This window comes from Herpailurus yagouaroundi, unplaced genomic scaffold (genome assembly GCF_014898765.1).
Source record: "Herpailurus yagouaroundi ecotype Mexico unplaced genomic scaffold, PumYag 141, whole genome shotgun sequence".
In the NCBI taxonomy this organism is placed as follows: Eukaryota; Metazoa; Chordata; class Mammalia; order Carnivora; family Felidae; genus Herpailurus; species Herpailurus yagouaroundi.
The window spans coordinates 27,561,063-27,572,526 of record NW_024412396.1 but is presented as its reverse complement, the minus strand read 5'-3'; the positions used below and the strand labels follow the sequence as shown (position 1 = coordinate 27,572,526).

Below are 11,464 nucleotides of genomic sequence, written 5' to 3'. Positions count from 1 at the left end.
GGGAGAGAAGAATGGGAAGGTTGTAGAAGGGATGAGGGAAGGGAGTACCACTTCCCTGAGTAGATCTTTTCCCATGGCTCTGACTCTTAAAAGCATAGCTCTTCACATACCCCCAGATAAACACCCAATCGAAACCAATCAAGATGGTGAGGAATACCAACCTGGAACACAAACACTAAGAAATGAACCTAACTATATTGTAAATGGATAACGTAATTACGATGGGGAAGAAAAGAATTAAGTAAACTGGAAATGATTTTGACTCTATACTGTAGGGCTAAAGAAAAAAAGAAGTGTACGCAAACACTAAAATACTCCAGCCAGTGAATGTGTTTCTCGTGGGGGATAAGTCAGTAATTCTGAAACCACTTTGTGTATATTGGAATTGAGCAAATAAGTAAATAGATTATAGGCAACAGACCTGAGGTTCTCACTGTTGGAGAAGGAAGCTGCAAGGAGGAAATGGGGGAAGGCTAAACTGAACCCTCTGGTGTTGGACTGGAATTTGAGGCATTAGTATAAACTCAGGTTTCTTAATATATATATATATATATAGATTGATTGATACAGAGATCTAGATGTGTGTATATGGATGGAGTGCCCAGATCTTGTTTCTAAATACCATTTTCTTTTAAAAGAAGCCAGGGCTCCTTGGAAAAACGATTGATTCTAGGGCTAGGGCAGGGAAAATACAAGATGAAAGAAAAAAGTGCTAAAAATAAATAAAATAAAGTAAAATAAAATAGATGGGGTGTGTATCGAGAGGACACAGAACCCCACTTGAAGAGCTCCTCATGGCCAAAGCTGGAATAGTTTGACCAACAAAATAATCATAGTAAAGGATAAAATAAATACAGAATAAAATAAATAGGTATGGATACAAACCGATATTAAAAATTGACTAAATGGGGGAGAATTAACACCTCTCCCTTAAAGCAGAATTCTGATAAATAAATGTAGAAAGAAAGAAGAAAACAGAAAGTTATCATTAGGCAAACATGAGAGTAGTAACTGTTGTAGACAAAATCCGATAGAAACTAAAATTAATAAACAAGTTTAAGGAGAAACACAGTTCTCATCGTCTCAACCTGTCTCCCCCAAGAGAAATAACTTTGCGGTGGAGAGACTTGAAAAAACTACCTGAGAAATCATGTTCATGACGTTGAGGTGGACAGTCTTTCAAGAGATAATTTCAGGGGGCACCTGGGTAGCGCCCAACTCTTGGTTTGAGCTCAGGTCGTGATCTCAAGGTTCATGGATTTGAGCCCGGGGTCGGGCTCTGCACTGACATTGCAGAGCCAGCCTGGGATTCTCTCTCTCTCCCTCTCTCTCTGCCCCTACCCCACTCATGCGCGCGCGCTCTCTCTCTCTCTCTCTCAAAGTAAGTAAAAATAAACTTAAAAAAAAATAGTTTTGGTTCATTCCACTGAGTATAATGGTCATAAAAGAGTGTGTCGTTGAATTGGGGGCTCGAGTTTTTTTAATGCTGCCTTGTGTGAATCCAGTAAGTTTCCCTAGGCTAAATGAGTATGTCCGCTCTTTGATTTTTTAATTTTTCTTCTTAGTCCTCCACTTTAGTGTCTTCTCTGGAGGCAGAACTGTCTGAAGTGAAAATACAGACTCATATTGTGGAACAGGAGAACCTCCTTCTCAAAGATGAACTGGAGAAAATGAAACAAGTAAGACTGCATGCTGCTGGGAGTGGGTGCAGTGGAGAGGCTCACAGTACATCGTGAACCTGATGGTCTGGCGCTGCCAGCCACCAGACATCCTTAATACACTGTCCTGTCAACTAGCTCAATGCTTCGTAAAAGCTGAGGGTTTGCAGTACAAGTCCACGTATAAGGGCTCCTATCCCTAATCCTCTACATGCTGTTTGAGGTGTGTAACTGACATGTTGTAGACTAAAATTCTATAAATCAGTCACAGCCGCTTCAGTTTAAGAAATTTGTCGCTCTGCTTTCCTCTAGCCGGGTGACAAAGTAATAATAAGTTTGTCTAAAATGAAAGTGACTTTCTTGCTCATAACTTTAATAACTACTCATCCAGACTGGTGTGACACACACAAAAAGGTACCTCTTTCTCTTTTTTCTTATGGCAAGTATGTGGCATCTATCTTGGGCTAAGGAGCAAATTCTAGAACATTAGCAGGGATGCAGTCTCACTTATGAATTTGGTTTTAAGAAGCCTATGTCAAAGTTTCAAACAAAGACTTAATTTTAAGTATAAAAGAGGGTTCACCTTAAAGGTATATCCTGAGCATTGTCCTATTTTATTCTTAATTCTGCACTTTTCAGTGAGTACAGGATTTGAGCAATCCTAATTTATAAATAGGAGAATTTAGTTCTGTTTTTTAAAATTGCTTCACTTAAGGTTTACTTCGATATTAGGACATCCTTAGATTATCAGATTCTCTCTTTTGTATCTGTTCAGCCTGTGAGCACAAAGGTGTCCTCTGAATGCTGAAATACTGAGTCTCTAGCACTGAGTTTATGTTTGTGTTGATCTCTAGTTGACTCCTGCAAGTCTTGACTTCCTAATAGGATTGTAAGCCTTCCGGGGAATTTGTGCCTCTCCTAATGCCTAGTACTGGTACCTGAGAGGAGTTCTGTAAGTCAGATGCTGTTCTGCAGAGCAGATCTGTTCTGCCGTAACAGAAGCTGTCTGCCTTTATAAACATTCCAAAAGTTGAAGCTCACAGGGCCTTTCTATGGTGCCTAAGTTTTCCAATGCTGTTATTACCAAGTTCATCCTAATTACCGTGGGCATACTTTTCTCCTTTACCTTTTGAAAATCTGTTGTTCGGTCTTTAAGATGATAATGATGGGCTCCAAATCCATAGCATGGGAAATGCATGTTTTGTGACTTCGCTAAGCTAGAGATCAGAAGAAAAGGAGTGGATCTGGGAGTAAGATAGCATGGTGAAGACATCATTTGGCATGTTTTTATTGTGTAGGTTTTACAGAGGCGGTGGGATAAACAGTGAAGTGGAAAAATGGTGAGCTTTGTCTGCCTTGGGTAGAAAGTTGTTTCACGGCATCTGGGCTCTTTTGGATCATGACAGTAGAATAGTATCAGCCCATTGTTGCTGCCATACAGCATGGACCTAGGAAGTATGTGCTGCTCTGTAGGACATCATACAAGTAAAATCACTTTGTGAGTGAGAAATTATCTGTTGCACAGCAAAGAAACACAAGTAGCATCAGCAGAAGCCACATGCCAGCCTGCACACCCGAAATGGTACCAGGCTTTGTGAGGTTCTGGGGATGAGGAAGCAAGGTAGAGAGCAAAGGAGAAAGATCCTTTAGTAAACCAGTGTCTCGGTACTTTAAAATACATTGTCCTATGTCCTTCTGACTTTAGATTTGTAAGGTGTGCTGTATTTGTTCTCAGTTGAAGACAAGATTCAACCCTTAAAGTCTATTTTGTCATATTATTCTAAAGCTAAATGTGTGAAAGAACTTAAGGTATAAAGTAGAGAGATGGCCACAAATCTTAATGAAGAACTGAAAATATGGAAGTCAAATGAAACAGAGGGAAATTAAAAATACATGGACTATGGGAAAGGGTAAAGACGTGTAAGAAACAATCGGTCTCTTTGAAGCAGTCATTGGGGGGAGGTAGGAATCACTCCCATACCCTGGGACATTTAGCAATATCTAGGGCCATTTTTGTTTTTCACAACTGGTATGTGGAGAGAGGGGTGCTATGGGCATCTAAAAGCCAGAGATGCTGCTAACCATCCTCCAGTACACAGAAAGGCCCCCCAAAATGTCAGTCCTAGTAAGGCTGATACTGAAATGGAACGGAAACAGCCTTTGGTTTGCCTTGATTCCAGTGGAGAGGAGGAAGCCAATGTGTCCGCATTAACATTTTACTGAGCCAGGCAATTTTGGCCTCTTCCAAAGGGAAGGACCCATGAAACAAAGTGAAAAACACTGATTGTTTTAGCTTTAAACTTGTCTTTGTGTTGATACACAGTCCTTGGTTCATGCCAATTCTATACTCTTGACTGAGATTGCTGAAAAAGATTTTTTTCTAGTTAAAAAAAAGCATGAGGAAAATGTATGGTGCTATGTATGTACACATGTTAAATTGATGACAGAATGGCAGTATGTCACTTATTTTCCCCTGAAGGTGCAACGGAAGCTAGGACCGATACGTAACAGTATCTGTCTGCTTGAATCTATCTGAGCAGACATTTTGGCAGTCAGTTGGAGAATGGAGAGAATCGAGTAGGGAACATTTTGTTAAATTTAATTATAGTTCCTTAGAGTTTATATGTCCTCTGAAATATCTATGTAGATAGGGAAATAGCAGCAGCCATGAAAACGCCCTGTTTATAAATACCTCTTTATAAATACAGCCATGAGACACGATGGGATTGTTGATCTCTTACAGCTGCACAGATGTCCTGATCTTGGTGACTTCCAGCAAAAACTTGCTAGTGTTCTCAGCTACAATGAAAAACTGCTGGAAGAAAAGGAGGCTCTCAGTGAAGAACTAAAGAGCTGTGTGGATAAGGTAGGAAACAGAAGACTTTTTACCATGACCATACAGTGTATAACCATAGTGAGCATTTCTCTATGTCCAGTGGCACTCAGCAGTCCCGTTTTAGCCTGATCGTTCCACCGTCTCCTGGAATAGCATTTCAGCAGGCCTTATGTGCCCTCTGAATTTCTGAGGTCAGGATTTTAACAGGAGGCTAAATTTGTTTAATAATGATATTATTAAATATAGTAATATACAGTTTGCCTCATTTTAATATAGAGCCATGCTACTTAATATATAAATAAGTATTGTCGCATTTAATACTCTGAGATCTATTACATAGACACACGCTTTTTTTTCTATCATATTTTCCCTAGCAAATCCCACAACACTGCTTTCGCCCCACCTGCCTTAGTAGGCATTCCATGTTTTCCTATTATGGTACACTCTTGAGAGTTCTAATTGCCTCCCTGCCTACCGCTTCTCACCCACAATGAGGCAATGAGAGAGAAAAATGGAAACCACCAAAGAAAACAGACTCTTCGAAATTAAAGGTAGAAAAGGGAGTCAGGAAAATGTCTGTGTTTTACTTTGCCCTGCTCCCACATGGCGCTTATCTTTTCAGCCTCTGTGGAGATGCATAAATTGAGGCTAGATATTTGCAAACATGCCTACTGTCTCTTTTCTTTTCCTGAAACAGTTGGCAAAATCAAGTCTTTTAGAGCACAGAATTGCCACTATGAAGCAAGAACAGAAATCTTGGGAACACCAGAGGGAAACCTTAAAGTCGCAACTAGAGGCTTCACAGGAAAAGGTATGTGGCCAACTGTTGTTTCACCTGTACAGTTAATATTTTCCTGTGTATTCCAACAGAATTCCTAGTAGGAAGAATATTCCAGATAGAATTGGCCTAAGAGGGTTCATAATGATTCAATTTGATTAATACTTGTCATATGCTTATAGTGTGAGGAAACTTGAACAGTTCCCTCAGAGTTCATTATTATGAGATTACCTCATCATTATGAGATTACTTATAAAAGCTTAAGAATACTGTGTAGAAATGACTGCTTGTTTCTGATTTAGAAAAAGGATTTCTAAGGCACGTTCATGCCCTGTTATGATACCTATCAACATTGCTTTTACAAATTTAGATTATTTTTAACTAGATAGATACTGGGGCACCTGGATGGCTCATTCGGTTAAGCATCCAACTCTTGATTTTAGCTCAAGTTGTGGCCTCATGGTTCATGGGATTGAGCTAGCTTCTGTCATGCCAGCTGGTACTCACTGGTTCTGTAAGATATCACTTGGTCATATACCAGATGACTGTGTTAGCGACACCTTGCTCCAGGACATAGCTCATCATTGCTCTAAATATAACATCCTGTAAATATACATAATAACTGGGGTCTCCACGAGGCTACTAAAAAGAGCTGGATATAGTAAATATAAGGGACCTTGGAATTCTCTTATCTTAGCTCATTCATTCCTGGACAGGCTGTAGGTGAGACCGTGAGGATCTGCATCACAGTGTAAGATTTTTCTCATGATGCAGGTTCAGAGTTTAGAAGACACCCTACAGAATGTGAACCTGCAAATGTCCCTGATTAAATCTGACCTACGAGTGACTCAGCAGGAAAAGGAGGCTTTGAAACAAGAAGTGACGTCTTTATATAAACAACTTCAGAATGCTGGTGACAAGGTAATTTCTTTTTTATTGAGGTATAACTTTATACAGTTAAGTGCACAGATTTTAAGTCTGTAACTTGAATATTTTTATGGATGTGTGTGTTTACATAAATATATGGTTGATCCCTGAACGACACAGGGGTTAGGAGCCCCGGCCCCCTGTACGGTCAGACATCCACCTAAAACTTCTGACTCCTCCAAAACTTAATTACTAATAGTTAGGCCTACTGTTTACTGGAGGCCTTACCAATAATATAAACAATTAACACATATTTTAGGTATTATGTATATTATATACTGTATCCTTATAATAAAGCTAGAGAAAATACAATACTGTCTCAAAAAAAAAAAATCTCCACATAAGTGGATTCGTGCAGTTCAAACCTATGTTGTTCACATGTATATTTTCCATACCTATGTATGTGCATAAATTTATATTTGTGTAAACACCTCCTATCTCAAAATATAGAATATTGCCAGCACCCAGCAGGCTCTCATGTCTCCCCTCCAGTCGATAACCACAAGGGAACCACTTTTTGACCCTCTGCCACCATAGGTTAGGGATGCCTTTTTCTGAACTTCATATAAATGGAAGCATAGTGACAAGGTTACGTTTTGTGTTGCGCAGGTCAGGAGACCATGCTGAGTTATTTTGCGGTAACAAAAACACTCTTGATGTTATATAAAGTGTATCTCATTTTAATATATCAAAATGCTATTTTGTGTGCTTATATAAATTAGAAATGGTATTCTAGATGTCAGCCTTGTGGAGATATTAAGATTTTGTCCTACCATAAAAGTAGGACAGTTATTTTAATCCAGTTATATCTCGGTGATACTTTTTATTTTACACACACACACACACACACACACACACACACACATTTTTAAGCAGGCTCCACGCCCAACATGGGGCTCAACTCATGACCCTAAGACCAAGAGTCTCACACTCTACCTACTGAGCCAGCCAGGAACCTCCTCTTTATTTTTTTTTAAAAAGAAAAATAGTTCTTTCCATTTTAAAAAATTATTTCTGGGCTGACATTTTTCTCAAAATGAGATTGTAACTTTTTCTTTTTCATGGTTTAGGTTAAAACACAAAAGGCTTACCTACTTGTTACCTTTTTTAAAGCATTTTCCAGAATCCAAAAAATCACTTTGGTAGCATAAAGCATATTCCTGAGTTCAGGGCTCAATTATATGGACAGTATGTGCTTTGGATTCTAAAAAAGGATATGATTGCATATGGGAAAAATGAAAGAGTTTAGCTTGTGAAAGCTTTCAAGTTAGCAGTGCATCTTGAAGTTCCCTCTGTGTTCTGTTAACCAAAAGAATAGTGATCTGGGTTCAAAGCATTAACTTGATAAGTATGAAGCAATTTTTAAGGCCACCAATCTCTACGCACTTGGGTTCTATATAGAATCGACTTGCCCTACAGTCATCTTTGCTGTTAGACTTGATGGGACTATTTTGCCGAAGATCATTTTAAACAAAGAAGTTTCCAAACCTTTTTTTAAGTCACACCCCCCAAATACGGTATGTATGTGTGTATATAGACACATACACACACACACACACACAACATACACTCACCCCCATTAGAAGATATGAAGAATGAAAGGTACTTCCTAAGAATTATTGTCATTGAGTAAATATACTCAAAACAGAAATCAGCTTGTTTTTAAGGCTTAACTCTTCAATTTGCTCTTAAGAACTGGGCCCCAGAAATAGCCACCTTCCATAACCAGCAGCAAAGGCCTCCTTGGGACCAGATGGATCATCTGATGAAGGAGGAACAACAGCTGCTTTGGCAAGAGAACGAGAGACTCCAAACTGTGGTGCGGAATACCAAAGCGGAACTCACGCACTCACGGGACAAGGTAACGAAAAGCGGCACATGGTGACATGTTTGAAAATAGTGTGGTATAAAAATGAATGTTTGATAGGACTGAAATGGGTCTAGGGTATGGATTTGAGTATTCTGCTATGGCAGACTTACTTTAAGAATGCGTAATTTATCATTTACTTGCAAATAATTTTATCCTGATATGTTTATAAAATATTTTGTTTCATTTTGTGTAATCAGTTCTACACTAAAATCAATGATTTTAATCTTGACTTTCAATACAGACTCATGAGAATTATGGTAACTATGTATTCTTCATTTAAATAGACTAGCTGTCAAGACTGATAGTACAAAGTGGCAAAATTGGACTCCATCTTTTTGGGCTAACTCCTTGTAAGAGAAAAAGTACCCCTTTTTAAAGATTCAGCCTTTTAAGGTTAGAATGGTCTCTGAAGATGATCTTTTCCAACCACTAAACTGATGTTTATATATAGTCTTTACTTTTGCTAAGTAGTTGACCAACTATGCTTAACCTATGCTTAAACATTTCTCTTTTTTTTTTTAATTTTTTTTTTTAACATTTATTTATTTTTGAGACAGAGAGAGAGAGCATGAACAGGGGAGGGTCAGAAAAAGAGGGAGATGCAGGATCTGAAACAGGCTCCAGGCTCTGAGCTGTCAGCACAGAGCCCGACCCGGGGCTCGAACCCACGGACCGCGAGATCATGACCTGAGCCGAAGTCAGACGCTTAACCGACTGAGCCACCAGGCGCCCCTAAACATTTCTCTTAAGGAAGAACTCTCTGAAGAGCCACAGATAGCGATTTAGAACACCTACTCTGTGCCAGAAACTCTGCTATTGCTAAAGTTATAGCGTTGAACAAGACAGACCTGGTCGCTGTCCTCATGGAACTTGTTGGTGTGGATACATGGTTTCAGGTGTGGACAGTCCAATATAAAATTGATGGGACTGTCACCTCACTGACTCCTAAAAGCCATGCTCATGTCAGAGAGCAAGTGCCTAGGATTATGTCTGTTTTCCTGATAGCCACGTCACCCTGTGGACGCCCAGTGATTTGGTAGATCCAGACGTCCTCTATTCTCTGGTCTTTACAGTGTTGGGTTTTTAGACCCAACCAGACTAAAAACAGATTTACCCAGAAGGATCTTTTGCAATCCAAAAAAAGCAGACTTCAAGAATTGGCAGACTTGGGGCGCCTGAGTGGCTCAGTTGGTTAAATGTCCAACTTTGGCTCAGGTCATGATCTCGCAGTTTGTGAGTTCGAGCCCCGTGTCGGGCTCTGTGCTGACAGCTCGGAGCCTGGAGCCTGCTTGAGATTCTGTGTCTCCCTCTCTCTGCCCCCCGCCCCTCACTCTCTCAAATATAAAGAAACATTAACAAAAGTAAAAAAAAATTGGCAGACTTGACTGGGAAAAAAAAAGTGTTTTTAATACAACAGAACCCAAGTACTGAATAAAAACTTTCCTTATGTTCTTTTTTTGTTTTTCTTCCTCACTGGATGACTATCTTAACATTTCTTCCTCTTACATATGTTGTTATTAGGTCCGTCAACTGGAATCAAACCTTCTTCCCCCTAAGCACCAAAAACATCTAAACTCATCAGGTACGGTGAGGCCTACAGAGCAAGAGAAGTTGAGCTTAAAGAGAGAGTGTGAACAGTTTCAAAAGGAACGATCACCTACTAATAGGAAGGTGAGTTTTGAGAGTTTATATGTGTCAACGTCCTTACTGTGATGTGTCCCTAAGTGTATGTTTCTTTCCCTGCATGCTTCCAAGGAAGTGATCACAATGGTATATTTTGGTTCTTCCTTATATGTATGTTTTTGTAATCTGGTCAAATAGTATTATAGTTCTTTATGATTGAGTGGTGGTTGCAAAGGAGCAGTTAACTTTAAGCATTCATAATGAAGATGGTTAATCATCTTTAGCAGTATTACAGCCCTTTTAATTTTTTTCTAGTATTTATTTACCTTTGAGAGACAGAGACCGAGCACACATGGCGAAGGGGCAGAGAGGGAGACATAGAACCCAAAGCAGGCTCCAGGCTCTGAGCTGTCAGCACAGAGCCCAATGTGTGTCAGCACAGAACCCATGAACCGCGAGATCATAACCTGAGCCATAGTCAGACGCTCAACCAACTGAGTGCCCCACAGCCCTTTTAAGTTAGCAAAATAGATATACCTTAAAATATATATATCCTGAATATCAGGAACATCTTCATATGGTCTGTGTTAGTTATCTATTGCTGTGCAACAAATTAAAAGAACAAACATTTGTTGTCTCCTTTTCTGTGGGCCGGGAATTCAGAAGCAGCTTAGCTGAGTGGTTCTGGCTCAGGGTCTCTCATGAGGTTGTGGTCCAGCTATCAGCTGGGACTACATTTATCTGAAGGCTTCACTGGTACTAGAAGAGCCACGTCCAAGTTCAGTAATATTACAGGAAGAGGCTCTGTTTCTTGCTGGCTGATTACCAGAGGCCTCAGGTCCTCACCACCGGGGCCTTTTCTCAGGACATGGCAGTGAGTGAGAGGAGAGAGAGAGAGAGAAAAATTCCAAAAGATCACTATAAAAAGCTGTAGTGCCTTTTATAAGCTAATCCTTGGAAGGGACACACCATCATTTCTGCTGTCTTCAGTTGGTCACACAGACCAAGGGTGTAAACACCATGGGTGGACATCAGTAGGGACCATGTTGGAGGGGGGCTACCATGTGGTTAAGTCTCTGGAGCAACTTTTGCTTTCTGTACTTGGTTCCCTGAAGTAAGAGATCTAAGACCAGTGCTACCCTGGGAGGAGTTCTTGTCCCTTGTTTTTCTTTCTTCCTTCTTCCCAACCAAAACTCAGAGTGGTCACTGTTACCTTTCTCTTCTGAAAATTATGGTTTGTGTAAAAATCTGGGAAGAATGATGAACAACCATTTGTTTCTGTCACAAAAATGTTATGAAAATTTTAAGTTTGTGAAAGTTATGACCATAGGTGGTAAGAAGACTGGTTTGTGCTCTAAAGCCAAAATGCCATTTAATTTTAGGTACATTCAAGTACATTTTTCAGAAAGATAAAGGGTTTCATCCAGCTGCTCACTGAGAGAAAAGTCTAAGGATAGGTTTTAACTTGAAAAGATTACTCTTCTGTTCAAAAATTCTTGCTACTCTCCTCAGCTCATTTTGATAGAAACCAAAATCAGCCTTCTATAGAAGTGTCCTGTATTTCTACTTAGCAATATTCCGAATTCCTGGGTCAGGTAGCTCATTAGATTCTTCCTGCAATGGAGAATTCCAAAAATGGATACTCATAAAATCTTCAAATTTAGTCTTTAAAATTGAGAAAGGAGTTATATAAAGCAGGTTTTATGTACTCTGTTTTAAACCCGACTTAAACTTTGCCTTAAGACAGTGTTTTTCCCCACCGATCCATCGTG

At 39.6% G+C, this 11,464-nt stretch overlaps 1 protein-coding gene and 2 long non-coding RNA genes across 12 annotated transcripts in view; 1 reads left to right on the top strand and 2 right to left on the bottom strand.

The window, feature by feature from the left end:
- Positions 1–11,464, bottom strand: part of LOC121031750 (uncharacterized) — a 116,932-nt gene that overhangs the window by 59,924 nt on the left and 45,544 nt on the right. The gene's annotated exons all lie outside the window — the stretch shown is intronic.
- Positions 1–11,464, top strand: part of NIN (ninein) — a 92,113-nt gene that overhangs the window by 69,372 nt on the left and 11,277 nt on the right. For all 10 annotated transcript variants that reach the window (XM_040477094.1, XM_040477092.1, XM_040477096.1 and 7 more), the window contains 6 exons: positions 1,566–1,679; positions 4,402–4,524; positions 5,192–5,305; positions 6,047–6,193; positions 7,893–8,060; positions 9,591–9,740. In XM_040477094.1, the coding sequence (XP_040333028.1) occupies positions 1,566–1,679; positions 4,402–4,524; positions 5,192–5,305; positions 6,047–6,193; positions 7,893–8,060; positions 9,591–9,740 (816 nt within the window). The remainder of the gene's footprint in view (positions 1–1,565; positions 1,680–4,401; positions 4,525–5,191; positions 5,306–6,046; positions 6,194–7,892; positions 8,061–9,590; positions 9,741–11,464) is intronic.
- On the bottom strand, positions 2,923–4,458 carry LOC121031751 (uncharacterized). The gene is made up of 2 exons (XR_005790871.1): positions 4,351–4,458; positions 2,923–3,125 (listed from the first exon to the last, which is right to left on the bottom strand). It is a non-coding gene; the product is annotated as an uncharacterized LOC121031751 (long non-coding RNA).